The sequence below is a fragment of the Mustela putorius genome, unplaced genomic scaffold (assembly GCF_011764305.1).
Source record: "Mustela putorius furo isolate JIRA1106 unplaced genomic scaffold, ASM1176430v1.1 tig00000196_pilon_pilon_pilon, whole genome shotgun sequence".
NCBI lineage: Eukaryota > Metazoa > Chordata > Mammalia > Carnivora > Mustelidae > Mustela > Mustela putorius.
The window spans coordinates 1,516,691-1,544,401 of record NW_025421310.1 but is presented as its reverse complement, the minus strand read 5'-3'; the positions used below and the strand labels follow the sequence as shown (position 1 = coordinate 1,544,401).

The following is a 27,711-nucleotide window of genomic DNA, read 5'->3' as shown; positions in this document are numbered from 1 at the left end:
GTCTGGTGGTGGAGGGAGACGAAAGGATTCGGGGCCTGAGAAGAGCTGAAGAAAATATGAAGATCTGAAAGGATACAGACCTAAAGGTTTGAAGGGTTCTTAGAGGGGCTAAGGAAGGTCTAGGGAGTCTGAGGGTGTGTAAAAGTCTGAGACGTTCTGGGGGGGGGTGTAATAAGAGTAACCGGGGGGAGTCCGGGAGGACCTGGGGAGTCTAAGGGAATTAAGGCCCAGGGATGCTCTGGAATGGGTCTGAGGGCTGGGAGGACAGACTCAGGGATACAGCCTCAGCCCCCTCCCCGTGGCTCACAGATACAGCTGCTGCGTGATGAGTCGTGCAGGAAGCCGTCGGGGCACACGCACGTGTACCCGCCGTGCGTGTTCGCGCACTCCCCGTGTTGGCAGCGCCCACCGGTCGCGCACTCATCCACATCTGCCAGGAATGCCGTGGTCTCAGTAGCTTCAGGGACGAGCTCCCTGCCAGCCCAGCTCATAGAGCCAAGCCCTTCCCACTCCTGCCCCGTGCCCCCCCCGCCCCCGAGCTTACCTTGGCAGGACCCATTAACCCTTTGAAAGCCAGTTGGACACGGTCCATCTGGGGTGCCTACTCGGTCTGAAATCCCTGTGGAGAGAAGAGAGGGGTGCGCCAGGGGTCGGCGGAGCGAAAATAGGTGGGCGGGGACAAAAGAGGGATGGGAGGGGTTAAAGGATGTTGGGTGCGGCTTGAGCGCAGCAAGAGCCTTAGGTAGGAGGTGGGACAGAAGGCAACGTGGGAGGCCCCAGAAATGCACGAGTGGGGCCGTGGCATAAAGGTGGGGTGAGAACAGAGTAGCCAAAGTCAGAAAGCGAAGTGGGCGGTCCCAGAGCGGTATGGATAGCTCTAGACTGGAAATGATCCCCACAGCTGGGCAGGTGTGGCTTGATTTTGTGAACACGGTTTGTCTGTGGGCAGAGTACCAGGAGCCACGGGGTTATCACCTCTCCCCAGCTCCGAGCACCTTAGGGGCGTCCTGGGGCTTACCCAGGTGTTCCGAGCATGACTGACAGTCGTGAACGCCCCAGGCCAAGCCTGCCCCTCTGCAGCACACCTCCTGAGTCCGGAGCCCGGGCAGCGGGGACGCACACTGCGGAAAAGTGTTGGGTGAGCGCATCCCCCGCGTGGTTGCACGCTCCGGGCCCCTCCCCACCCGCCTCGTCTCACTTCGCCTCCGCGCAGCTCCCGAAAGCAGTAACCGAAGCCGGAGGCATCCGAATAGCTGTCCTCGCGCGGCGCGCTCTGTGCCAGCACCGTGTAGGGCGCCGCCGCCTCCGCCCGCGCCGCCGCCTCCGCCCGTGCCACTGCCTCGGCGTCCGCCTCCTCCCAAGAGCCGGACACACGCTCCACCTGGTGCACCACCACGGACGCCTCCTGCGGGTGCTCCACGTGGACGCTCACCATGGACGCCACGCCTGGAGGGAGGCATGGCAGGGCAAAGTGGTGTCGCCACGGGTTCTAACGGACTGGGACTAGGAATGGGAAGAAGGGCGCGCTGGAGAAGGGTACTCAGGGGAAGGCAGGAAAGATGAGGATCAGAGAAACGGCGAGATAGTGAACAGATGGGGCAGAGGGGACCCGGGCCTCATTTTCCTCACCGTGCTCGTCATCGCGGTGGTTGGCCAGTGGCATGGTGTACACCGAGCGGGTGAGGCCCGGCATGGCTGGGGCCGGTGGCCGGGCGCCCGAGGAATGCAGCTGGCAGAACTTGCCAGCGAAGTCCGGGGGACAGAGGCAGCGGTCAGGCTTCACGCATACACCGCCGTTGTGACAGATCAAGGGACACAGGACTGGGGGGAGAGAGAGGCTAGCTCAGACCTTAACGTTATACTCAAAGTATGACCTCGTTGTAAGTCGCTCCGCCTTGAGCTGTCTTGTGTCACCCCCACCAACCCTGGCCACCTGCACTGGCTGGGTCCCGTCGTCCAGCCCTTTGGAATAGCTCCGCCCCCTGGATCAGGTCTCCAGGCCCTCCCGCTCTTCATTCACTCTCAGGTCACTCCGCCCTTCCTCTCCAGTCCCACTTTGAGGTCGGGTCCAGGCGTTCCAGCCCCACCCAGACAGCGCTGTCCCCGCCCATTGGTTCAGCCCGGACCACTCTCGCTTTTTCCTAAGCAGTTAACCCCGCCCATCTAATCATCTGGCCGGGTCTTTAGCTACGCAGGCCCGGCGCTGGTCTCTTCCATTGATTGACTAAATCGACATTTTGGCCACCTCCCTGGCACCACTCCCATCTCCCAACTCTGTCTCTTTACCATTCTAGGCACACGCACATCCCGTCTGCAGAGGTCCACGACACTCAGATTCCGTCTACTGGCTGTGCGTCCCCTTCTAAGCTATTCGCCCACATTACCTTCTATCCACCGGATTCTAAACCTCGGGTGTCAAGGTGTTTAACCAGCTGCCTTTAGCCCCGCCCACCCGCCTTTCCTCACGCCGATTTCCCCCAGCTCACGCGCCTCCCGCCCCACCTCCCTGGCTATCTGGGCGTCCTAGCCCCACCCACCGCGCTTTGCCTCCACCCACGTCCCCTCCGGTTCTGGCTGCAGAGTTCTCGCTCTGCCTTCCCGCCTCCTGTAGCCCCGGGGCGGGGCCGCGCCGGGGCCGCGCCTTCTCTCCCCTCTGCGCGCTCTCGCTGGGCCCCTGGCCACCTCTGGGCGGGGCACTGCCAGCTGTGCGGCGGGGTAAACAAAGAGAGGGGTGCGGCGGGGGTAGGGCGGCGGCTCCGCATTCCGGACCCTTGGGGAGCCCCGAGTCCTCAGAGCCAAAGAAGGCCGGACGTATCCTGAGAGGGCACCCCCTCCCTTTCTCCCCTGGGGCTGCAGAGAACAGCTGGAGACAGCTGTGCGGAGGGAGGAAGGGGGCAGGCGTCTGGGGCCGTCCAGGAAGGCGTGTGTGGGATTCTGAGCCACACAGTGGAGAGGGGAAAAGCAGAGAGGGAGACCCTTCTGTTTAGAAGGGTAGAGACTCGGCTCCTGGAAGGAGATCAGATAGAGTGCAGTGCTCTGGGATTCAAAGATGGCTCAAGGTTTCTAGAATGGAAAGAGAGCCTAGTTCAGAGGAAACTGAAGCTCCCTTTCATTAGAAGTCTGTTAAATTATTTTGGGGAGAGTTAGCTAGAAAACAGGACTCTAGTACCTTCTGGGGGAGAGCCAAATTGAGGGTGCTGAGAACAGGGTTTACATGGAGAAGTGGGATTCCCTGGGAGTCCCCAGCACAGGGGAGCCTAAACTGTCTGGGGAGATTCTTAGATACTGTGGATCCCCCATCCCCTCCCAGCTAAGGGATTAGGTGCCCAAATTTTTTGATTAATGGCTGCATAGAGGGCACAGTGTCTGCAGAGTCTTCTTGTGAGAATCAGCTGATTAAGAGCAGTTCTGGGGTTCTCTGAAGACAGATGGATCAGAAGTTCGGGGGGGGGGCGGTCAGCTGGAAAAGCAGGATTTGGAAAGACAGGAATCAGGAATCTGATGGCACTCAGTTGGAAATACAAGAGAATGGTAGTCTTTTGTGGAAAGAGAATTCAGCGAGGGAATGGCATTATCGCTGTACAGGGTTTGTAATCTGGGGTTTCTCTGAGAAGTAGGGAGGAGTAGCTCAGGGACAATACTACAGAGTTCTCTGGTGAGGGGCACAGTTTGGGGGGATTACATCAGAAGAATGGGAGGGAACTTTACTGGAGGGGCTGGTCTCTGGAGTCTGTTGATGGGGTGGGGAAGAGGCTTAGGGTCTGAAGGCTGAGATGCTGAGCTCCCCTACTTAAGGGAGTCAGGCTGGGACTCCAGAGGGCCCTAATAAGGGTCCTTAATTGAATAGCAGGAGAAACTTAACTAAGAATCACGGTTCCAGAATAGGAGGGGTCCCTGGTGGTGGTCACGGTAATCCAGCTAGGTCTCAGGACATTTTCCAGCCTCCACCGGCATTTCTCCACCTTTTCCCCACCGCTCCACCCAGCTCCCTTGGAGCTCCCACACCCCGGATGGCTGGTTACATGGGTACAGCCAACTCCATGCCCCACGCCTCTGGAGGAATAAGTTGCTGAGGACATCAGGGTCCTGCCAGGGTCAGCCCCCCTTCACATGCCCCTCCTGAGCCTCCAGGGGCTTGGCACCCGCCTGGGCACAGCGCCTGGCACGGGTGCGTTGGGGCTGGGCTTCGAGTGAGTGTAGGAAGGAGGGAGGGAGGGGAGGAGGGAGGGAGTGGCAGCGGGTGGGGGCTGAGGCGGGAGATGAGCTCACGCCGGCCAGGGCTGGATTGGCTGGGGGCCAGGCTGGGCGAGTTCTCAGAGCCAGGGGCCCCCACTCCCCACTCCAGAGGGCCTCTGAGTTTTGGGGGCAGGTAGGCCCCGACCCTGAGAGCCCGCCCATCCCGGCATCCTGGGGCCAACAGGTGGCTGGCCCTCCCCACCTCACCTGAGGAGGGGGGCGCTTCCTACTGTAGGGGTGCCCAGATAACACCCTACTATCCCCTCTGCCCCCAGGGGGCGCCCCTTCCTCCAGGCCTCCTATCTGGATTTCTCTCCCACGTGGGACCTTTACAACTCAGTGGCCTGCAGAGACCCTCCTTCTAGGGACCCTTTCCCTCTCAGCTCTTGGGATCAACTTTCCTCACCCTAATCCCCCTCTTCACAGGCATTCTCACCCTGGACTTTAATAATGCCTCCCACCCTAGACATAAACTGGGACACCCCTCAGGGCCCTGAAGCCCTCCCTTGGTCTCCAGGGATTCCTTACAACCTCAGAATTGGGGCCCCCTTCCCCCAAGCTCCAGGCCCCTCAGTTCTGGTATCTCCCGCTTTAACTCAGAGGCATGAAAGCTGGCCCCAGTCCCCTCACGTCGGACGCCACAGGTATCTGAGAATACTCATTGCTTGTAAAATCGGGACCCTCGGGGCTCAACCCCAAACGCCAGGAATTTAAGTCCCCCTTCCTTAAATACCCCAGGGATTCCCCAGCACTCCTGCATACCGAATCTGCGCTCCCTCTCCCTGGGGGACTGTCTCGCCCATCCCCGGGGACCCTCCTCCCCCAGGGAACCCCTCCCCCGGGACCACCACCCCGCACTCACAGGCGCGGAAGCCGGGTCCCCCCGGGGCCGCCCCGCCGGGCGCGCCGCTGTCCACGCTGGTGGCGTTGCGGGGCGCGCAGGTCGGGGTACAGCGGGAGCCGGTGGGGCCATGGACGCAGCGCAGGCCGCACACGGCCGGGGTGAAGCGCACGCGGAGGCGCTCTCGGGGCCGGCCCAGCACGGGCTGCGGCCCGAGCAGCGCCAGCAGCACCAATAGCGACACCCGCGCGCCGCCCGCCATGGCTGCAGCGCCGCGCTCCGCCGCGCCGCCGCCCCAGCCCGCCCGAGGGGCCCCGCCGCGCCCGCCCGCCTGCGGGGGAGGGCGGCCGCGCCCCCGCTCAGGCCCCCCCCTCCCCACCACTCCCTCCCCGGCGGCCGCGCGGGGGCGCGTGGGGCTGGGCGCGCAGCCAGAGGCGCGCAGGCTGGGCGCTAGACTCACGGGGGGAAGGGGGGCGCCCCGTCTGCCCCCGCCTCGCACCAACAAGTGAATGGGGCCCTCCAAGGAGCAGCGGGGAAGGGAACAGGTGGGGGCGGGACTGTTTCCCCCCAGACAGGGCTGAATTCATAAAGAGGAAAAGAGTAATAGGGGCCACATTTGGGGAGGCCGGTAAAGGCTGATTCCCCGCCCTAGACACACAGAAGGAGGCTTCATCTGGATAGGGGGCTGTCATGGCACATCTGGGCAGCCAGGTGGCCCATCTGGAGGAGAGAAGAAGGGTTGGTGCACCTGGGAACGTGAAGGAATTGGGGGTCTGGATTGTGGGCAGGACGCTGGCGGGGTGGGGGGCACATCTGAGGATGCAGTCTCATCTGGCCAGGACCCCCCACACCTGGTAGGAGAAGTCAGAATGGACAAGAGCGAACGGTGGATTGAGGCTGTGGGCGGGGGTCCTCACATCTGGCCGGATGCCCACATCTGGAAGACTTTAGGGAGAAGGGGACACATCTGGGCTGAAGGCCACAGCGGGGGGGGGGGCGACTTTAGAGAGTAGTTGAGACTAGGGGGTGTGCTAGCCCAGGGGCCGAGCGCCGGAGTGGGAGGAGGGCAAAGGGAGGGTCGGGGAAGCAGGGGGAGGCCTTTGGCTCCCGGCCGGCCCACAATTTTGGGCATTCGGTGACCGGGCAGGCGCCAACCCGCACAATCGCTTTTGTTGTCTGGGCTAGTTCGGCTGCGCTCTCTGCCGGGACAGCGCCCCCCTCTTTGGCCGCAGGGAGCCCGGACGCCTGGCTTCCCGGCCCCACCCCCGCGGGTCAGCGCCTCTGGCCGGCGTCTGGTCCTGTCCCGGGCTCACCTCGCACGGCGGGACGCCAGGGTCCCTAGAGGGTCGGTGTCCTGGGGGTCTTGGGTGGGCGGGGGGCTGAGCTACAATGGGGGGCAGCTAGGCGGCGGCTGAACCGTGGGAACCAGACGGCTTTATCTGGCCCGGAACCCACCCCCCTGCCCCCTGCCAGAGGAAGGGCGGATGTTCTTACCCTGGGTCTGGCCGGCAGGGGCGCGCTGTGGGGGCCTCCTTCTCAGCAGTGCCCGGCCCCCTGGCCCCCGAGGCCGCCTTCGTCTCAGCAGAGCTCTGGCCTCCTGCAGCCTAGGTAGGAGAGGGCCGAAGAGACAAACGAGGTTAGGTGGACACTCCCTCCCCCCTAGACCCCCTTCCCTCTCAGTTGGAAGGGGCCTTCTGTGCCAGGAGATCTCCCAGTAGCTGCTCTCCAACCGCGCCCCCCACCCAATCCCTTTCCAGGGACCAGACCTTGAGTGTTCTCCACAGGCTTGGGGAGAAATGGAGGCAAAGATGGGGGGTGGTGGAGATGAGGAAGGCAGAAAGAGGAGAGAAGACAGAGGCAGAAAGAGAAAGACAGAGAGAGTCAGAGACACACAGAGGACAATGATGGGAGAAACAGACAGAAATGGAAAAGAACACATACAGACAGAGGGCATGGAGACAGCAGCAGAGAAATGGAGACTGAAAGATGCAGAGAATGGGATAGGTGAGAAAAGGAGAGCTAGAAACAGCAATACAAGTTGAGAGAGAGAGAAAGAGAAGGGAGAAGAGACACAGGGAGCAGAGAGAAAGGTGTGTGGGGAATAGTGGCAGAGCTGGGAGCTCCCCAGTGTCTGTGTCACTCACGTCAGTGGCTGCCAATTGAGGGACACCTGCCTCTTCCTCACGTTGGGGCTGGGGCTCGGCACCACCAGGGGCACAGGGGTCAGGCACTGCAGAGGGCCTGCACACTTTTCGGGAGGGCAGCTCTGGACCCTGCAGGAGGCTTCGGAGATAGCCGGGGACTAAGTGGAGAAGGAGGGGACCAAGTCTTTCTTTCCACCAAGTGCATCCGGCATTCCAGCTGGGGAGGCAGGGTGGGGAAGGGAGACCCCACCCCTCTGCTCTTACCCACTTGCACTTCCTACCCATACCCCACGTAGAAGAACCCACCTCTGAGGCAGCGACTTCTCCTGGGCGATTGGCCTGGGCAGCACCGGCAAGCAGCAAGACTATAAACAGGGGTGGAAATCACTCAGGCCCCCAGTTCTCTAAGACTTCCCAGAGAGGGAAACAAGGGGTAGGAGAGAGAAAGCCAAGAGAAGGCTTGAGAGCACTCGAAATAGATGTTTGATCAGTCTGAAATACCACGCTGGAAGCCTCAGTTTCCCCATCTGAACCCTGGGAGGCAAATTGGCAAAGACTCTTCAGGGATAGAGGTCACAGCAACCCGACTTTTACTTATTTTCTGAAGTGTTTAGTGGTAAAGTCTCATTGGTAAGGACATTTTAAAGTCTCTCTCTCTCTTTTTTTAACGTTTTTTTTGTTTTGTTTTGTTTTGTTTTTTGTTTTTTTTTAAACGCAAATAGGATTTCTAAGCTCGTTTCCAAGCCCCCGACTGTCTGGGAATCTAGAACCCCGCCCTCCCCGCTCATCCCTGTCTTTGACTCAGCCGTCATCCCGAGCAAGGCCGGCAGGTGGCGCCACTTCCACAGGCCTCCGCAGCTGGGGAGGGAGGTCCTTTTTTGACTGTGGGTCCAGCAGGGTGCTGAGGTGGAGGGGGTTACCGAAGGAGCCACAGCCCAGAACTGGGAATCCCAAGGCCTGAGTTCTAGACCGTTCCTGTCTTTCCACGAACTGTGTCTTTGAGCCAGCATCTCCTGGTCTTTGGGCCTCAGTTTCCCGCCTGACCAGGAGTAAGGAGTCGTTCGTCGAGAAATCTCTGCGCCCAGAGGGTCTCAGATTCTGGATAGCGGAGTCCTCAGCTCCAGCGCAAGTGCGTCGCAACCAGGGGGCCCCCAGACAAATCCATTATCCAGGCTAAGGGGGACGAGAGACGAGGACGCGCGCGCAGGCCCCGAGAAAAGGGCCGTGGAGAGATACTGTGAAGGGGACGTCGGGCGCACGGACTCTTTCCAGACGGGTGGGGCCCAGTGAGGGAGGAGACCGCCCGGATGGAGCCTCCGGGACCCCCGACATTGCCGTTATCCCTCCCGCCTTTTCTCCAGGTTAACCCCTTCCCGGCCCCGCCCCCGGCGCGGCTCAGGTTACTAAACGCATTCGCAGAGACCGAGGCGGGAGCGGAGCCCGGGGCCTTTGTAACCGAGCGCTGGGCCGCAGGGCTGGGGGTGGGGGTGCTGGGTAGACTGCTTTCTTCGATCTCATCACCCGTAGACAGGAAGAATAGCTATAAACCCCAAATCTATAGGAAATTTTGGATCGTATGCCGCGAAATCACAGGTCCCTCATTCAAGCCCGGGATCCTCAAATTCTAGGAAACCAGAGTATCCCCAACCCTCATGAAATCCGGGGAACCTCCTCCGCACAAACCGCTCTTGCAGGCTCCTCGGCCATCAAGCCCGAAGTCCACGTCTTCCTAAGTTATTAGGAAAATCCAAGGGTCCCTTTTAATTCATCCAAACGTTCCCAAACCCTAGAAAACCAGGGCATCTCAACCCCACCAAAGAGTCCCTTCATAACCTCCGCTACTCCTGTTCCTTCCAAGCACCCAAGAAGCTTGGGGAACCCCATCCCATCTGAAGGGCCCCACCCATCTATCATCGTGGGAAAACTCAAAACTCCATCCCCAAAGAAGCTGGGACCCTTCGCCGAAAACACCCTAGAATTCCCTGGGGCCATATTCTCCATCTACCACACCAGCGGCGAATCCCTCGACTCCAAATTTCAGTACTCCCCGATACTAAGCCTTGCAAAATAGAGGGTCCTAATAAATCCAAGGGCTCTTGCTCTTTCATCACTACCCACGAAACACTGGGTTCGTCATCCCCCTAAATCTGCAAGTCCTGGTGCTTCCGGACCGTCAGACTTAATGGGTGGAGGGGGCACAAGGAAGAAGGGGTCGCAGCGGGGCTTACCCGGCCGGGCGGCCCGGGATCCCCGCAACCTCGACGGCCTCGCTGGGGTTGGGGCTGGGGCTGGCGGCGGAGACGGTGGCTGCGAAGAGCGGCAGCAGCAGCACCAGCAGAAGGGGGCGGCGGCCGCTGGGGCCAGGCCGCCGCATCGTGTCCGGCGTGGAGTCCCGCTCCAGGCGGGCAGTCTGTCCAGCGGGTCCGGCTCGGCGCGGCCCCGCCCCCCGCCCCCGCCCGAGGCCGACTCATTTTCTCCACAGCCCCAGCCGCAGCTGCGAACTTCCCGCCAATCGGAGCCCGATGTCGCCAGGGGGCGCTGCCCGCTTGGCCAATCGGAAGGCGGCAGGGGAGGGGCTAAGAGGGACAGGTGCCGGGCGGGGGGAGCTGGGGCCCGGAGTTCTCAGTGCTGGAGGGGAAATCGGGAGTCAGGTGCCGATTCCGGAAGGAGAAGCTGAGGAGTGGAGATGCTGGGACACACACACACCCCTACGGCTGGGAGGGATGCGTAGGCAGTGGGTAGGGTCCCCTAAACTAGACACTCATGCACAGGTCTCATTCCTCACTCAGTTGTGGGAGAATTTAATCTGAATTTGCTTCCTGACTGGGAAAAACGCTGGAAGCCCCCAGAAGTGTCCACTTCTCATGCGGGGGCGGGGAATGCTAATCCTACAGTAGGCCCCAATTCTGGACCCTCTGAGGCCCCAGGCCCACTCTGTTCCTTCCCAAAGGATTTCCTTTTCTCAAAGCCCTGTGGTTCAAGGGTTCCAGGTCCAAACAAGCAAAAGCTTGTTCCTCAGAAGGCTGTAGCTTCTGTCCCTCATAGGACCCAGGCTCTGCTCCTGACTCACCCCCAGACTTGGCTCCCAGAGAGCTGTTCTTCATACACCTTTTCTCTACCGCTGCCCCGAGAGGTTATTAGACTCTCCCTAACCTGAGCTTTTATAAAGATTCCCAAGAGCGCACCTCCCAACTGACACTCCCTTTGGAAAATTCCAGTCCTCTCCCCTCCTAGGGTCATCTACGTCCTTCTGGAGCCCCAAGTCACAGGGGGCCTTAGGCCCCACCTGCACTCTCTTTAGGGAGTTCCAGGCTCCATCCTTGCTTACAGCGCCCCCCCCCCTACGTGGTAGGTCTCAAGCCCAGCCCCTTCCCTTCATTATAAATTCAGGCCCCCCTCTTTGTCTTCGCAATTACACATCCCACTTTCCTGTCCTAAAGTCACCGCCCCCCACCCCCACCACCTTCAGATCTGGCTCCCCACTTTCCCCCTTCTCCTCTGAGTTTCTGGTCACTGCCCTTCCCACAGCAAATTCGCGCGCAGCCCTATACATAGCATCCCAAGCCCCACCCCTTTCATGTCTGCTCCATCTGGGGGTAGGGGGGTGGTCCCAGGCCCCAACCCTCGAGGCAGTTTGAGTCTTAAGATTTCCAGTTCTGGAAACTTAGCTCCGCCCCCAGCGGGTCACAGGCTCCACCCCCACAGGATAGAAGGCCTGGGGCCCAGACCATATAGAGTCCATTCTAGACTAAGAATATCATCCGATCCAGCTTCATCCTCACCGCCCCCCCCCACTCCAGCTCCTTCTTCCAGTGGAGGGTGTGCAGGATGAAAGGGCACCCCTCACCCCCCGCATTACAGCGAGGCACCCTGGTTAACTCACACAGCCACACGCACACTGTTACTGCCACCTACAGCAATCCACGCCTCCATCCCACACTGACAGCCAGAATCTGGGCCTACTCGCCATCCAGGGACACGCAGCTCTTTAGAGCAGTAACAGCGACACTCGGGCCCCACTCGCGGGCATCCATGGGCAGTCCTAGCATGATGATGGAGTGCCTGACTGCCCACTGAATTTGTGCTGTGTCCCAGTTTTTGTGAAGCCCCCGCAATCTGGTTAACATGGCCCGGCAGGACAGCGTGTCCTGACAACCCTCCCCCCCCTGCCCTCCTCCTCACCTCCTACCCCGTGGCTGGAGCATTTGCTGGGGGCGCTGCCGAAATTTCTCCCTTCTGCCTGGGAGCCGGGGCATCTTCAATGCTTGTTGCTAGGCAACAGCCTCTGGCTCACCACTACAACTTCCGGGGATGGTGTTGGCTTCCCATCCCCCCTGCCTCTGGATTCCCCCAGGCTCCCAATCCCTCCCTGACAGTGCCAGTATCTCCCAGGGTCGTTTCTATGTCATCTCTTGGATCCTGATCTGCTTTCAACCCTTCAGAATCCCTCAGAGTTCTAGAGCCATGGCATTCTAGAAGCTTCCTTCCATCATGTACTCACACCCAGGGTTTTATCCCTAGTATTAACAGACAAATCTCCTTAGCGTTCCAGATTTTTTGATTCTCTCTCTCTCTCCGTTCTAGAATCACCAGCATTCCAGAAACACAAGTGTTCTGGATTCCCTGGCAAGGAAAAACTATCTCAATATTCTAGATCTCGGAGCATTATAAAACATCCCATCTTCTAGATGCTTGCACATCCTAACATTCTTGACTTCCTAACATACAAACACCTCCCAGGATTCTGAATGTCCCGACATGTAAAAACATTTCCAGAGTCTGAGATTTATTTGCAGGTATTCCAGAACACTCACATTTTAGAGTCACTCATCTCCCAATCATATTTTAGATTCTTTGCCAATCCAGATCCTCCTGCCATTATGGATTTCTCGGAATGCCAACAAATCCTTTAGTGGTCTAGAAAAGCTGACATTCCAGAATGCCCCTAGGCTCTAGATTTTCTAGTACTCCAGACTGCTTTCTGTGTCCTAGAATTGTCAGCATTCCAGAAACTCTGGCATACAAAATAGTCCTACAAGTGTAGATTCATATTATTCTAGAACACTCCCCTATTCTAGAATCATTGACTTCCAGATCCTTTTGCCAAGAAACCTCTACAGACTGCATTCTCTGAAATGAGGGGGAGAACCCTAATGCTGTTCATCCACTATCATTCTAGAAGATTCCCTTACATTCTGGACCCCTCTCCACTGTTACAGAAACTCTGGCATTCCAGAAACTCTGGAATTCTCAAATTAGCAATATTCTAAAACCCCTTGTTCCGAGTCTGGCCCCCTCTCCTCTTCACTGGCCAAAGGAAAAGAGGCAGAAAACTTTCCTGAGAAGTTGCCATAGGAATAGGTATTATCTGGGGGAAAACCTCAAGGATATTAACTGGAGTGAGTGGAACGGGTCTCACATAACTTCTCTGGTTGGGGCAGGAAAGGGATGAGACTGGGCAGCCAGGGATGTGGGCAAGGTGTTGGCCATGGCTAGGTTTAGGGTACAAATGTTAAGGATGTGGCAATTGTCTAGCCAACATCTGTGTTTCTGTTGACCTGCAGCCATCCATCCCTGCTTGTGGCAACAGTACCCTGATTCACCTTTCAGGAACTCCTCTTCCCGTTGGAGGGGAGGAATGATCTCACCTCCTGGCTTGTGAGAGCACAGGACCCTTGGAACAGTGGAAGTCCTCCATCACATGGGGCATATTGATTGGTTCAGGGGTGGTCATCTGACTACATTTGAGCCAGTAAGAATAGGGCATGTGATTTTTTTTTTTTTTTTTTTTTTTTTTTTTTTTTTTTTTGCTGATGCTGGAGAGGAAAAAAGTTGCTAAGGAGGTACCTGGAGTCATCTTGGCACTCACAGGGGAAAACCTGACTGAGAATGATGCAGCCAGAGGCAAGCAAAGCCAAAAGATGGAAAGACATTCTGGATGGGTTTTTGAATCCCTGGATCCAACTATGCCTGAAACCAGGGGTAAACCACTATGTTCCCCTTCTTCGCTTAAACCGAAAGACAGCCAGATGTTCTTGAATCTATAGCCAGACATCTGGTTGGTCCCCACATCTCTCCCACCCTTTCCCTGGGGGTCCCCAAACCTTCTAAGAATGTCAGCAAAGTTGGGGTACCTGGGTGGCTCAGTGAGTTAAGCCTCTGCCTTAGGCTGGGATGGAGCCCCGATCAGCAGGGAGCCTGCTTTCCCCTCTCTCTCTGCCTGCTGCTCTGCCTACTTGTGATTTCTCTGTCAGCAAGGTGTTGGCAGTGAGAACTTTATTAGGGGAGGGTGGCTTTGGCTCCAGAAAAGGGGGGGCAGTGGGGGCTTAGTAACAGTGACCATTCCAAGGAGGCCCTGGCCCTGAACCCAGGGCTCTGACAGGAAGCAGGGAGGCACCAGAGGCCCCCTGACCCCCCACCCCCAGGATCTGGGTATCCAAAGGCACCATGGTAGCTGTGTTCAGAAGGAAGTTTCATTGAGCTTCACCTTGGGGGGTGCAAGGGGGGCTCCCAGACCCGTGGCGGGCCGAGGGGCTGGTGTTGGTGGCCGGCGGGGTTCTGGCCCAGCCCGCACCAGTTCTTGGCAGCGTTCCACGAAGTTACCTGCCCCACGACGCCGGGCCTCAGCCTGTGGGGGGCTTGGGCTCCCGCGCCGGCCAGACAAGGAGGTGCTGCTGGAGGCCAAGTGAAGACTGGGCGGGCGGGGGTGGGTGGGTGTGATGAGGGTCAGGGTGGGTCATCCTGGGCTGGTGAGGGGTTGCTGCTCACCAGCAACCCCCCTCCCCCTACCCCACGGCCCTATTGGGACTCCTCCCCCACTGCACAAAGGGGAAGTGGAGTCAGGCCTACCTGGTGACAGAGGTGCGGGTGGAGGGGCTCCGGAGGGAGCTCCTGGAGGCAGACAGGGGCGCCAGCTCACACTGCTCCAGCTGCTGCATCAGCTCTTCCTCCGTCAGGCCACCAGCTGGGGGGTACGGAAGTGGGTCAGGGGGGCAAGACAAGGATCACTGGGCAAGGGACAAGGGTCATGTGCAAGGGCTGAGGTCAGGACGGGAGAAAAAAGGCAGAGGTCCAGGGGTCAGAAGCTAAGAGGGCGGGGTTGACACCCTGGGGCAAGGTAGGGTTCAAAGGCAGAGGAAAAGGGTCAGAGGCCAAGGGCTTACGGAGGGAGACTGATGAAGGGGGTCGTGGAGAGGGGCTGGAGTGGGGACTAGGGGGTTCTGGGATAGCACTGAGGCGGGGCAGGGAGTACCAGGGGCCTGGCCGAGGCCGTCCATTGCGGTGGTGAGGTCCCACATGGCCAGGCTGCCATTGGCCTGGCCGGTGAGCAGGTAGCGCCGGGGCCGAGAGCCAAGCCGCCGGGAGCCCTCACACTCGAGGACCGTAAAGGCAGTGGTGGGGGAGCCGTCCACGGAGCGCACGGAGCACACCCTGAGATAGAGGGGAGGGGGTCACCCTGCCCGTGGCTAGTCATCTTGTCCTTATATGCTTCCAGGGCTTCAGACCTCACCGTTATGGCCTCAGTTCCTGCCTTTGCAACCACCATCCCAAGGCTCCTTACCCCCCCCGCCCCCCCACCCCATGTTCTCTCTCCGGGTGCTGCTGCCTCAGGAGGGATTCTCCCCCACATCTGCTGCTCTCCCCTGGTCCCACTGCAGGGAAGGCCTGAGTCATTCTGGGCACCTCCCTCATCTCCTATCGTTCCCCCCAACCAGTCCCCTCTGCCTCCAGCATCTCTCCCAGGGTCCCCTCCTCCCCTCCTGTCTGACCCAGTTGAGCACTGCCTTCTCAGGCCAGGCACCTGTCCCAGCCTCCTCACTGGGCTTTGTGGCTCCTAGCCAACCTCCAGTCCAGCACCCACCCCCCGCAGTGACCATGGGTCCCCAGTGCCAACCTCCAGTCCAGCACCCCCCGCAGTGACCATGGGTCCCCAGTGCCAACCTCCAGTCTAGCCCCTGCAGTGGCCACGCTCCAGGCAATCTCTTTCCATTCTTCCACCGGATCGCCCTGCGCCCCCCCTTACAACCTGGCCACTGCTCCAGCCCCAGGACCACGCTGCACCCCACTGGATGTCCTATTTGGTCACTTCTAGCCTTGAGAACCTCAGGACTCTCTCCTCAAGAAAAGCCTCACAGACCCCCCTCCCAGGTTAGGGTGAGCACCCCGTCAGGGCTCCTACAGCAGCCTGCAGCCCGCACCCCACCCCCTGGCCCAGACACCCGCACCTGTGCCCCTGCCCCCACACCAGGCCCTGATCACCCTGAGCCACCTGCCTGACATCCAGCACAGGCTCCTGGGGTTTCTCCTGCGTCACTGCCACCCTTATGTGTCACCCCTTTGCTTCCTCCAGCCCCCGAACCCAGGCCAGGCCTTGGGCTCCCTCCTAGCCCTTGCTCCTTCAGGGGTCCCTCGGCTAGGACCCCGCTTTTGGCCTCCATGCCCCAGCTGTTATCTTGCCTTCTCCTCTGACCACTCCCTGCACCCCGTTTGATGGGATGGTCCTCACCTCTGCCCAGTGGACGAAAGACGCACAAAGAGCTGGCTGGCATTTGGCACCACCTTCTGAATGAATACCTGCTGGTCATCCCGCTCGCCATAGGGGCCTGCGCCAGGATGATGGGGGGCAGGGGAGTTAGGCCCAGCAGGGGTCCCTGGGATTCCAGACTCCCAGGTTCTGCCTCCTTCCCTGTGGATGAGACCCTCCCAGGACCCTAGGTCCCCATTCATAGGTTTCTGGAATTGGGTGATCTCACAGAGGGCCGGGGGTTAGCAACAGTCAGTGGAGTTCAGGGATGCAGGGTCAGGGAGCCCAGGTCAGGGGGCAGTCAGAGGACACAATGGGATAACAGAATTCAACGGGGTTGGGGGTGGTGGGAAGAGAATGGAGGTCCACCAGGCTGGGGAAGGGGCCAATGGCAGCCAGTGGGGGTCAGGCAGGGCGCATGGGGCCAGGGGCCAGTGGCTGGTAGGCACCAATGTCATTGCCGGCGCTGCAGCCGCCATGCCCATCGGCCGACTCCAGTGCCAAGATCTTGAAGGAAGCGAGTGGGGTGGAGCCAGGCTGGGTGGAAATCATGCCCCGGAAGCGAGTCACGGACCACGTGCGCACATGGTTGTTGTCGGCACAGACTGGGGAGCAAGGGGGTGGGCACAGGTCAGGCCAGCTATGGCATCCCCACCACCCATACTCTCGAGCCCCAGGAGGACCCCCATGAAGGTGTCCTGATGCGGGCCCCTATGAATTCCTCCCCTTTAGAGAATGCCCCAGAACACGGAATGGTTAAAAATCCTCTTGGCTCTGCCTCCAGAATCATTCCAGAGCGATCTCACCTAACCCCATCACTGTCCCCACCCTGGTCCTGTCCATCATCACTTCCTCCTCCCTGGACTCCCTGCTCCTGTCCTGCCCCCATGGTCTGTCCCCACACGCAGCCAGAGGGACCCTGTGAACACATGGCCCTCCTCTGCTCACAGCATTCCTTCCAGAGACTCCTTCCCAATAAGGGTCAAGGACAAAGTCCTGCGTGGCTCTGTCGCCCTCACCACTCCAGGCACAGGGGCTCCCTGCTCCCCACTCAGATCCATCCATCACCCTCCCAGCTCAGAGCCTTTGCAATGCCTGTTCCCTCTGCTGGAACGGCTGTCCCCATCAAGCTGCTCTGCCCACTCCTTTGTTTCAGCTCCAAACTCCTTCCTCAGTGACCCCACTATACTCTAGCCATGCACACAGCTCTGATTTTTTATTCTTGGTCTTCATCACTGCTTGTTGGTGGTTTCTATTCTGATGTATTTATCATTTGCCACCCCCAGCAGAACATGAGCTCCCCAGGGATAGGGATTTGGCCTGTCTTGTCCTTCACTATATCCCCGGTGCCTGGCCCATGACAGGTGCTCCATCAATGTTTGCGGACTTGGTGAGTTACTCGCTCTCGCCTGGATGGGTCCCTTTATAGGATTCTCCCACTTCTGCAATTACCGTTCCAGGTTAAAATTCTCTCTGTCACTCCCTGGTTTCACACTCCCTTCTGGGCCACCATCCTGCAGGGAGATGGGCAGTGGGGACAGCCCGGCGAGGCCCACCTGAGATGAGGTGCTTCTCCGAGAGCATGATCTTGGTGACGGGGCTGCGGTGCACAGTGAATGTCTGGAAAAGCTGGGGCCCTGAGCCCACGGTTTCAGGGTGCTGGACGATGACCCGCACACCCCCAGAGCTGGTGCCATAGGCAATCTCAATCCAGTTCCCACTGTCACCTGGGGAGGGGCCAAGGACGAAGAGAGGGACCAATCAGAGAGAGAGAGAGAAGCAGCGACAGAAAACAAGAGAGAGACAGAGACAGAGCTCATAGAGAAAAATAGAGAAACAGGGAGGCAAAGGTAACCAAGAAACTGGATCTCGGAGAGGGCTATAATGACCGACAGACACAGAGAGAGATGGGGTTACAGAGCAAAAGACTGAAAAGCAGAGACATATAAGCAGACGGACAGTAAGACAAGAGAATGCAACTGGGTGTCTGAGGGACTGCCCACCTTCACCACTTTCCAGAGGGGAATGATTATTTTGCAACGGTTGGAGACTTAATGGACCATCTTAAGGAATGTGGGTAGGTAAAACGTGGTTTTGTATTTTGTGCAGCAGCTCAAAACCTTGGATTAGGATCGTGCACAGTCACACAGATGGACATTAAGCCTAAGGCAGGGTGGGCAAAAAAAGGAAGGGGACAAGTGACATATACACCCAGGCTCATTTCTGCGATTTCAAAGCCTGCTGACAACACCCATCTTGTAAGGACACAAACAAATGAAGAGAGAAATGACAGTATGGTGGCACGCGGCATGGTGGGGGCTGGGGAAGAAAGGAATAAATACATGAAATGAGCAAGGGGTCCTCCGTGGAGGAAAGGGGATGACAGTGGGAAGTTAGGTGTGTTACTCTTTTACTGCTGCTGGGGAAAAAAATGAACTGTGAGCCTTACCTTACACCATACATAAAAGGTAATGGTAAAGGCAGCAGAAACCTGTGTATAAAAAGTTAAAAACAGCCTGCTTCCCCCTCTCTCTGCCTGCCTCTCCACCCACTTGTGATCTCTGTCAAATAAATAAATAAAATCTTAAAAAAGTTAAAACTGGGGACGTCTGGATGGCTCAGATGGCTAAGCCTCTGCCTTTAGCTCAGGTCATGACCTCAGGGTCCTGGGATTGAGCCCCACATTGGGCTCTCTGCTCAGCAGGGAGCCTGCTTCCCTGTCTGTTTCTGCTGGCCTCTCTGCCTACTTGTGATCTCTCTCACTCTGTCAAATAAATAAATAAAATCTTAAAAAAAAAAAAAAAAAAAGCTAAAACTGCAAAGCCTCTAGGAGAAAGTAGAGGGGAAAACCTTCAAATCCTGGGAACAGGCAATAACTCAAGATCCAGAAAGCAATCCCCATGAAAAAAAAAAAAAAAAAAAAGAAGAAAGAAAGAAAAAATAAATTTTTGCCATTATGCTAGGTGAAAAAAGCCAGATTATTATGGTCCCGTGTCCTGTGTACATGAAATGTCCAGAATCAGCCAATCCACAGAAGCAGAAAATAAATTAGGTCTCTGGGGGCTGTCAGGAGGGAGAACAGGGTATGACAGCTAACGAGTTCAGGGTTCATTTTTCGGGTGATAAAAATCCTGCTCAGGAATGACACGGTAGTGATGTGTGCACACCAGTGTGAATCTCCGAAAAATCACTGAAGTGCACACTTTAAAATGGGGAATGCTCCACTAGGTGAATCACAGCTCCAAAACAAACAAACAAACAAACAAAAAGGAACCTATTGCTCTGGATTTGAAGTCAAGAAACCACAACAAAAAACTGCCCGAGTGAAAGAACTAGAAAATGTGCACCTTCTTTGTTTTATGAGCGCACAGGTGTCATGCCCTAAATGCAGAGGTGAAAAAAAACCCAAAGGTGAACTACTAGTGGCCAGTTCTGCCCCCAGTTGGAGGGGTCTGCCATGGTGCAGCACCTGGAAGAGTGCTTTCACACAAGTGGTGCTCAGTGAGTGTTTGGTGAATGACTAAACAAGAGTTGAATCTCCCTCCCCGCATCGCCCCACCTCCCCCCACCCCCGGCCCTGCCCCCAGTCAAATCTCACTGGTTCAAGCTACATAAGTGGTGGGGAGCAAGCTGGGGGCAGGGGTTGATGGCAGAGCGGGGAGCCCATCAGAGCTTACTGGTTTTGGGGGTGAGGTAGACGCTGAGGGCTGTGACTCCATCCTCTGCTGGGTCCCGGTAGAGCTCACTGACAAGGAGATCATTGTCCTTCATGCGCAGGGGAAACTTCTGCACATCTGGGTTGGGCAGGGAGGGTTGGATGGGGTTGTTCAAGCCACCTAGGCTTTCCCCTCCTTTTCCGCTTCCCCAGGAAGGTTCTGGGGCATGAGGGGGGCTGGCTGCTGCTTACCCACGTAGTAGATGGAGCCATTGTCGCAGCCCAGGAGAAGGAAGGAACCCGCTGCGTCATAGCTGGTGATGGGTTGTACCTCCTGGACCTGGCGCAGGCAGGACTGGCTGTGGCTGGGGGCCGGGCACAGCACCCCTCAGGGCATCCACCCCCCAACTCCAGAACACTCCCAGGGTTTCTAGGCCTGCCTCTCTCCAGCCTTACCTGCTCCAGGCCTATCTCCATCTGTGTCTTTCCATCTCTAGAAATCTCTGAGGCCTCTGTCTCTTAGCCTCTCTTTGACTCTGTCTTTCTGGCTTTTTTTAGTCCCCTCTGTCTATCTCTCTGCATCCCTTCACCATACCACACTGCCCCTCCCTGTCTACCCTTCCCACTCTGTCCCCTCTTTCCCACTTCCTCTACTTCTATTTGTCTGTTTCCTTCTATCTCTGTCTGTCCCTCCCAAACACACTGGACGGGAGAAAGCCACACTGGAGATGTATTTTTCTTTCCATTTAGACAGGGTTTGGGAGGGTGCAGAGGGAATGGGTTTCTGCCTCCTACAGCGTCTCCACTCACCCGCTCCCCTGTTCAGTGCCTGGAGAATCCACTCTCCTCCTTTGCAAATCCATCATCTTTCCTGTCAGCTTGGCAGCCCCTCTTCCAGAAGGTCTCCCTGATCTGACATCCCTTAGGCCTTTCTCCTGCCAGCACTCCCACCAGGATCTGGCCCACCACTGGTTCTCTGTCTCTTTCCAGGGGGGCAGAGCAGAAAGGCATCCCTCCCTGGGTCTGTATGGTTTGGACACCTGGGAAAGAGGCAGCCAGGCCAGCCAGCACCCTGACCTGCCAGTGCTTGGTGACAGCATTCCACACCCCGATGCGCCCCGTGTGGCTTGTGGCAATGAGCTGGTTCCCAACGAAGAATAAGGCCTCCACGGGCACCCCCAGATGGAAGACACCTGCAGAGGGCAAGGAGCACTTAGCCAGGACCCCACCTCATGAGAGAGAAGGGAGGGGGCAGGAAAAATTCCAAGGCCCTGAGGCTTCAGCTGGGCGGTGGAATCTTTACAGAAGATTCCAGGAGGAATTACAGAGGATTATACAAGCCAGATTCTTGATGGGGCGTGGAATTCTAACATGGTGGAGATTTTCAACAAGGCAAATAGAGATTTATTTTTTTTTCCCAAATAGAGATTTCTAATGGGAATACTGATTCTAACAGGCCCTGGGATTCTATAGGCATGGAGATCTAACAGGGCAGGGAATTCTGACAGAGGGGAGGATTGTATGTGAGTGGATTTTTCTACAAGCTGAGGCATTCTAACAGGATACAGAATTCTAAAGGGTAGGAACATCTTAATAATGCAAAGAATCTTTATGGGTGTGAGAACCATATGCGGTGGGTTGTTTGAATGGGCCACAGGGTTCCAGTGGGATAGAGAATTCTAAGAGACCAGAGGTCTCTAGAGGGCAGGAGGTTCTGGAAAAGTCCTGGTATCCTACCTATCTCGGAGCCACCACCTTCGGCCTGTAGAGCCCACAGCAGGATCTCGCTGCCTGTGGCCGCTGCCACCATCTTGTCATGCTCACCCAAAGCCCCACCAAGCACCCGAGCCGTGAGTGCCAGCCGCTCAATGGGCCAGTCCAGGCGTGGACTGGAAAACACCAGCTGCCAGCCAGAGGCTTCCTTGAGCCTGGGGGATGGGGGGATATCATCAATGGTCACCATGACCCCTCCCCCACAATCCACAGGGCTGGAGCCTTGGGCCACCACCCTCCCCGAGCACCTGTAGCAGACAAGGAACTGGGTGTAAGCCACAGCGATCCAGTTGTGATGCCCACACACCAGGCGCACCATCCCCGGCTCCTCCGGAAGCCCTTGAGGGGGTGGGAAGAACGGGGATCAGGACAGGGTCAGGGTCGCAGGGGTCCCACTAGCTGCCCCAGCCTCCCAGGGGACTGCAAAGTACCCGAAGGGGAGGGCGGGGCTCTCTCATCCAGCATGCGGCCCAGCAGCCCGGCATTGCCCAGGTTGGGGGGCATGGTGTTGCTGCGTCGAACGGGGGCTGGGCGTCCCCCTGACTGCTGGGGCCCCACTAGGCTGTGCCGGTTCCGCTGCTTCACTGGGAACACTATGGCAGGGACAAGAGCAGAGTGACAATAATGGTAACAATAGTACTAATGGCCACATCGTGAGCACTTAAAATATGCCAGATACTGAATTCCCCCCAGGTAGGGCAGAGTCTCCTGGGGAAAAGATTTTAGGTGGTGTGGGGACACTGCATTCAATGACACTGAATCACACAGCAAGTTACTCCCTCTTGGGTTCCTTTGAGCCCATCACAAAGGATGAATCAGTTTGGTGCTGCCCTCACAGGCTGCCTTTTCAGTGTTTGCTAATCTGTTTTAACAAACCGAAGGATAGAGCGCCTGGGTGGCTCAGCCAGTTAAGCAGCTGCCTTTGGCTCAGGTCATAATCCCAGGGTCCTGGGATCGAGTCCCACATAAAGCTCCTGTCTGCCCCTCCCCCTGCTTGTGCTTGTTCTCTCTCTCATTTGCTCCTTCTGTCAAATAGATAAAATCTTAAAAAAAAAAAAAAAGAAATGGAAGCCTATCTTCTTGGCAGGCAACAGCATCATAACACTGGTATTTGTGGGGGGGAGGGTTCATTTTCACGTTTACTTATTCATGGTATAAAGGCAGTGATATAAAACTCCTATGTAAAATGGCTCTTGTGCCAGGCACTGTGGTTGGCTCAGTTGGGAGGGCATGGGACTCTTGATCTCAGGTTTGTGAGTCTGAGCCCCACGTGGGGCATAAAGATTACTTAAATCAATAAATAAACTTTAAACAATTACTTTTTAAAAACAACGCAGTAAAACTAAGTTTAAAAAACAAAAGCAGAGATCTTCGCATTTGGCAAACTTCATGAAGGTCTGTATTGACTGAGGTTAGGGAAATAGTCATAAATCAAACTTCCCCATTTTGTTCCTTCTACTCATCAGCAAAGCCTAGTGGACTGCAGTTCTGATAACCCCTGGGGCATATTTTCTATGCCCAGTGGGGCAATCGATCCAAGGTCCCATGGTGATTATAGCCAATAACTCCCCTTTTCTCCCTTCCATGCAAAAGACCCCAGTCCTTCCTAAGCTTCCCCACAGGGAAATCAAACCTGGACTGAAACCCCCTTCAGATTTAAGGCATACTTCTGAGCCTCCATGGGGCTAGCTGGACCACTGCCTCACTGGAAAGGCTGTTTCCTACTTCCTTTCCATCAGTCTGGCCTGTGATATAGGACTACAATTCCCATAGAGTGTCAGGGCTCCCAGCACAGGTCCCCAAGGGCTGCGACCTTATGGGAAATGTAGTCTTTAGTCCACCCTCCTTCCCCTCCATCCTTTAGTTGTGCCCACCTGGTGGAGGCAGGTAACCATTGAAGAGTACGCTTCCACAAGAAGACCGGTCCAACTCCTCCCGCAGTTGCAGGCGGCGAACTGAGGCAGAATAACTCAAACTGGGACTTGGAGAGTCCTAAAGCAGATCCTATCCTCTTCGCCTAACTCATTCTCCACCACTCCCCCTGAGACCCAGGACCAATTCCAGTGCTCTCAGCTCTAACCCAAACTTCCTTCCTTCAGGAGAGTGGGGAGAGGGAGCATCAGGAGAGCTGGGGCTCGTTTTCTGTGCAATGAAGATCTAATGTGGTCCCCACTTACCCAGCGGAGTGAGCCCATAGAACTGGGCTTCGTGGAGGAGGCTGGAACCGTGGACACCCCTGGGTAGCAGAATTGACTAAGAGTCAGAGTCTGGGGAGTGGGAATGGGTAGTGAATTCTGAGCGGGAAGTTTTCAAAACTGCCTAGAGAATCCCAAGAGGTAGCAAATTTTGACTGGATCAAGAATCTAAGCCGTGATGATATATATGGGCAATGAAAATGGGTGTGTGTGTGTGTGTGTGTGTGTTTGGGGTAAATTCTAAGGACGCGATTTAAATAGGATGGAAGAGCTTAAGTGAACATTCTGAGGGGAAGAAGGTGAAGACGGGAAGACGGTGGGGTCCTTTTATGCCCATGCAAACCTGGGGTCCAACTCTTTGGTGCGCAGGAAGTTGAGGATGGGGGCGAAGACGGTGGGGTCCCTGTCGATGAAGATCTGCGGGAAGGGAGGCAGAGGATGGATGGGGCAAAGAGCGCGACCGAGCGGGTGTCCTGTCCCTCCTCCTAGCCCCGCTGCCCCGTTTCAGGTCTATGCCCTACTCACGGCTCCGGTCTCATCTTTCAGTGTTGAGATGCGTCCGCTCAGAAGACTGCATGGAGAGGACACAGAGGAGGTGTCACGGGCCACGGTGTGTGTGTCGGGGGGGCGGTGGGGAGGGTGAGTGGGGGAATTAGGGTTCCCCATACTGTTTCTTCCCGACCCCCCACAGCCCGCCCCAAACTCACTCTCCCGATCACCTGGAGAAGAAGGAGTCTGGGATCCAGGTGAGAGTCTGACGAGAGGTACTGAATCTAAGCGGGGGAAAGTAAGCAGACGCGAGGGAGGAAGGGTAAGGAATGCGGCTCCTAACCCCAGGGCGTCAGTCCAGGCACTCGCGCCTTCAGAAAGAGGCGGAGCAATTCCTGATGGACAAGGATTCCCCCCGGGAGAGGCGGGTACTCCCATTCCGCTCTCCGCTCCCGGGGTGGGGGGGTCTCAGGAATCTCCTACACTCACCTCTTGCCTCCCACGTTCAGATGAATCACCTCCCCAGGAGGCCCCCGACCTGGGACCCCCTCGGCTGCAGGAGCGGTGGCTGCCATGGCCCCCCGGCGAGCCGGCTGGCCTGCACCCGCTTCCGGGTCTGTACTCGGGCCCCGCCCTCACCGCCTGCTCATTGGCCTGGAAACTCCGGAGCCGCCGGCGATTGGACAAAGAGCTCACCCGTCGCAGTTAATTTCTCCGCCTCCTTAAAGGGACTCGCCTTTCCTGTGCTGGACGGGACGTACCGCAAGGCCCCTTTGGGGAAGTTTAGCTACAAGGGTTAGCGAAACATACGGCTATCCTTCTGGTTCTCATTTTAAGAATAGAATCTAGGTGTTTCGTCGGGGACTTGTGTTTAGATCCCTAAATGAGTACACACGAAGAGGATATCTAAATGTTCTCTGCAGTCAGTCTTTCCCTGCTCCGCCCCCTCCACTCCACCCCACACATCCTCCCAGACGCCGCCCAAGAAACGCGAACAAACCCGCATAGACCGTCAAAGCCAAAGGATTTATTATAGGTACATACAGTGTGCGCCTGCCACACCGCCCCACACCCCCGGGCCCCAGCGGCTCCTCCAGGCGGCCATGGGGGCTGCCCACAACCCGGTTCCCCCACTCCCCAGGGAGGTGCTCCTGCCAGAAGCATGCGGGGGGGCGGGGGGGCTTCCCCTCGCCCCTCCCCTCACAAAGTGGCCTTTACAGTGGAGTGGGGAGGCGAGAGGGAGACGGTTTTGAGCTTTGACGCCCCTCCCATTAAAAGCCTTCGCGGATGCGGGGCGGGGGGAGGAGAAGGTTGACGTTTTGCAAAAATAAACTAAGTCAGGAATTAACCGCATGGCTCTGAGACGGCGGAGTGCAGGGGCCAAGACCCCTTCACTCTCCCTACCCAGACAGAGATCAAGGCAGCATTGGAAGTGAGGTAAAGGCGGGGAGGAGGCGTCCCCTCCCCACCCCCTAGCACCCTGGATGGTCCAGGGGACCTCACCAGCGGCCCCGTGCCCATCCCTAGGGCGGAGGGTGGGGGCAGGAATTATGGCCCCCACCACCCCAGCTTCTTGGGGCAGGATCCAAAGATCCGGGCAGGGGGCTTGGCTCAACTGGCCCCTTTACCCGCCCCCCCCCAACTCAGTTATTGCATAAAAATAATGAAGCCCCAGCACCTGGGGTGGGGTGGTGAGCAGGAAGGGGCCGAGATATGGCTATAGGGGCAGCAATCCCCCCACCACTTCCTGGAGTGCAGAAGTCCCCTCCTTTCCAGTGCCCATCTTGGCGCGTCTGTCCGCAGTGTCGGTAGAACTAGGGGCTCCCGCCCCTGCGGAAGAGAAAGTGTCTTCGTGCCCACAGTGCGGAGAGAAGGGGCGGGGATTGTGTCAGGCCCAGGGGCTGGGAAGTCACTTCCGGCGCCCGCTGGCCCTGCGCTCCCCTGCCTCTCGCTTAGGATTGCCCTCGTCTGTGGAGGACGTGGTGGGTAGTGTCTGTCCCCAGCGGGCGATCTCAGCGTGTTCTCCCACGGAAGCGGCCACAGCTTCCAGCCAGCCGTTCATCTCCTCCTAGAGAGAGAAATAGGGCACAGAGTCCGGACTTGGGAAGAAGGGAGACTAAGTAATAGATGGGCCTGGAATGGGACCGCCCTCTGAACATAAGTTTTCCAATCTTACATTGGTTAATCATAATAATGCAAACAGTTACATAGCCCTTAATATGTGCCACGCTCTGTTCTAAGTGCTTCTGTGGATTGATTCACTTAATCTTAAGCAATAGGATTATATTCCCACTATAGAGATAAACAACAAAAAACCAGTAACATCAGCAGACATTTCCAGAGCACTGACGTTCACCAGGCCACAGAAGTGGCTCTGTATGTATCAGCTTACTTACTTCTCACAAGAACCCTAGAATGGAAAATTATTTTTAAAAATAAGAAGGCATGGAGAGAATACAGGCCTACTCCAGAGCTTCTTGTAAGGATGAATAACAAGCATTATTATTTTCAACGTCTCTTTAAACCATCGCCATTCCTGTTCCTCCTCCCCTGACCTTACTCCTTAGCCCCAGTCCCAAGGTTCATTCTCAGCCAATTCCTCCCCTCCCACAGGTCAGCTGGGGTCCAGCCTTGTGCAGTCCCCACGTGGGTCCCTGTCCTGGTTCCCTTCCCCTAGTTTACCCTGCATATTACCAGGGAGATCTTTCTTATACATCACTGTAAACTTCATCACTCCCTCCCCAACCTTGCTCAAAATTCTGCCATGGCTCCCCAGTGCCCTTAGGACAAACTCCAACCTCCTCCAAATGGCCCACAATGCTCTGTGAGATCCAGCCCCTGGGAACCTTCCTGGGATCCTTCTTTGAACCCTTCACCAGCACAGTTAATGCTTTGCATTTCAGCACCTCTGGTTCTCTGCCCTTGGCAGTTCTCTCTGCTTGTACCATCCCTTTTCAGCTAACTCCCACCTCTTATCTGTCTGATGTCCTCTCAGAGGCTGAGACAAGGAGGTTGGACTTTGTTCTGGGGCCTCCAGGCAGCCTTCCCATTCCTTGTCCCCCCTCCTCCCTATATAGGTTAAGAACTTCCTCTGGGTTCTCACTCCCAGTGGGCTTTCCAGTCACAGCCTGGTGACTCTGGTTTGTGTTTCTGGCTCACAGCTCCATTGCTCTGGGCCAGGAACGAGTTAACCAGGTAGTTCTTGAGGTCCGGATATGGGAGAGAAAGGACCAGATCTCACCTCATCTTTAGCCTGGAGCAAAAACTCGCTGCCATCCTGGGTCCTGTAGGAGGGGACAAGAGGACTTGGGGCATCTGGGGCAGGGGCCCAGCCCACCCATCCACCAGCTAGCCTCCAGGGGAGCAGGGTATTGCTGGGAGGGGGAAGTTGGGCCTCGGATCCCTCCCTCCTGCCCATTGGGGGGCTCACTGGAGCTTGAAGACGTGCTTCTTTTTCTTGTAGTCACTAGCCACCTCGCTGGTGGCCCTGTGCAGGCTGAGTAGTGGCTCCCCGCCGTGTGTGCCCCTAGACGCCGGGCCCTTGGCGTCCTTGTAGAAGCCCAGCTCCCCCTTGCTGAGCACACAGTACAGGCTCACCCACGACCTGGGGCGACGATATGGGGCTCAAGGCAGAGTCACAGCACTCTGCCTGGGAACTCTTCATTAACACACTTCATGGCTGAAAAGGCCTGACCCTTCCTTCCTCTGGGCTTTTGTCTTAGTCGGGCCCTATGTCTGGGGTATATTCCTATGTCTGTTCCTGAGCTGAGGGGAGAATCTAAGACTCCTGGTTCCAAGCCTGCTGGGGTAGTCCTTCCATACCCCCCCCACACACACACACCCCCATGCTGAAA

The 27,711-nt window shown here is 57.0% G+C and overlaps 3 protein-coding genes across 12 annotated transcripts in view; all 3 read right to left on the bottom strand.

The window, feature by feature from the left end:
• LTBP4 (latent transforming growth factor beta binding protein 4) overlaps positions 1-11,492 on the bottom strand; it is a 28,124-nt gene extending 16,632 nt beyond the window's left edge. For 2 of the 5 annotated variants that reach the window (XM_013047639.1, XM_013047641.1), the window contains exons 1-9: positions 9,450-9,707; positions 7,528-7,586; positions 7,222-7,350; positions 6,572-6,681; positions 1,630-1,821; positions 1,199-1,446; positions 1,019-1,121; positions 545-619; positions 308-430 (exon numbers count right to left, since the gene is read on the bottom strand). In XM_013047639.1, coding sequence (XP_012903093.1) covers positions 308-430; positions 545-619; positions 1,019-1,121; positions 1,199-1,446; positions 1,630-1,821; positions 6,572-6,681; positions 7,222-7,350; positions 7,528-7,586; positions 9,450-9,692 — 1,282 coding nt within the window. In that variant the 5' untranslated portion in view covers positions 9,693-9,707. Of the gene's footprint in view, positions 1-307; positions 431-544; positions 620-1,018; positions 1,122-1,198; positions 1,447-1,629; positions 1,822-5,098; positions 5,383-6,571; positions 6,682-7,221; positions 7,361-7,527; positions 7,587-9,449; positions 9,708-11,403 lie in introns of those variants that run through there. The other 3 variants (XM_013047642.1, XM_004776114.2, XM_045076828.1) reach the window with 3 other exon arrangements.
• A 1,990-nt stretch (positions 11,493-13,482) lies between these two features.
• On the bottom strand, positions 13,483-24,496 carry SHKBP1 (SH3KBP1 binding protein 1). Of its 3 annotated transcripts, XM_004776116.3 has the most exons (18): positions 24,347-24,496; positions 24,088-24,141; positions 23,894-23,939; positions 23,712-23,785; positions 23,351-23,409; positions 23,048-23,128; positions 21,605-21,766; positions 21,422-21,512; positions 21,138-21,328; positions 20,478-20,593; positions 19,653-19,740; positions 19,423-19,539; positions 17,302-17,472; positions 16,195-16,350; positions 15,728-15,824; positions 14,474-14,652; positions 14,071-14,185; positions 13,483-13,913 (listed from the first exon to the last, which is right to left on the bottom strand). In XM_004776116.3, exons 1-18 carry the CDS (start codon positions 24,430-24,432, stop codon positions 13,682-13,684), a joined length of 2,115 nt encoding a protein of 704 aa, XP_004776173.1. In that variant the 5' UTR covers positions 24,433-24,496; the 3' UTR covers positions 13,483-13,681. The 3 variants fall into 3 exon arrangements, with proteins under 3 accessions (XP_004776173.1, XP_012903097.1, XP_012903098.1); XM_013047643.2 differs by lacking the exon at positions 23,048-23,128; XM_013047644.2 differs by lacking the exons at positions 14,474-14,652; positions 15,728-15,824.
• A 368-nt stretch (positions 24,497-24,864) lies between these two features.
• The window catches only part of SPTBN4 (spectrin beta, non-erythrocytic 4), a 71,020-nt gene continuing 68,173 nt past the window's right edge, over positions 24,865-27,711 (bottom strand). For all 4 annotated transcript variants that reach the window (XM_045076823.1, XM_045076825.1, XM_045076824.1 and 1 more), the window contains 3 exons: positions 27,288-27,461; positions 27,099-27,141; positions 24,865-25,925 (listed from right to left, as the gene is read on the bottom strand). In XM_045076823.1, coding sequence (XP_044932758.1) covers positions 25,767-25,925; positions 27,099-27,141; positions 27,288-27,461 — 376 coding nt within the window. In that variant the 3' untranslated portion in view covers positions 24,865-25,766. The remainder of the gene's footprint in view (positions 25,926-27,098; positions 27,142-27,287; positions 27,462-27,711) is intronic.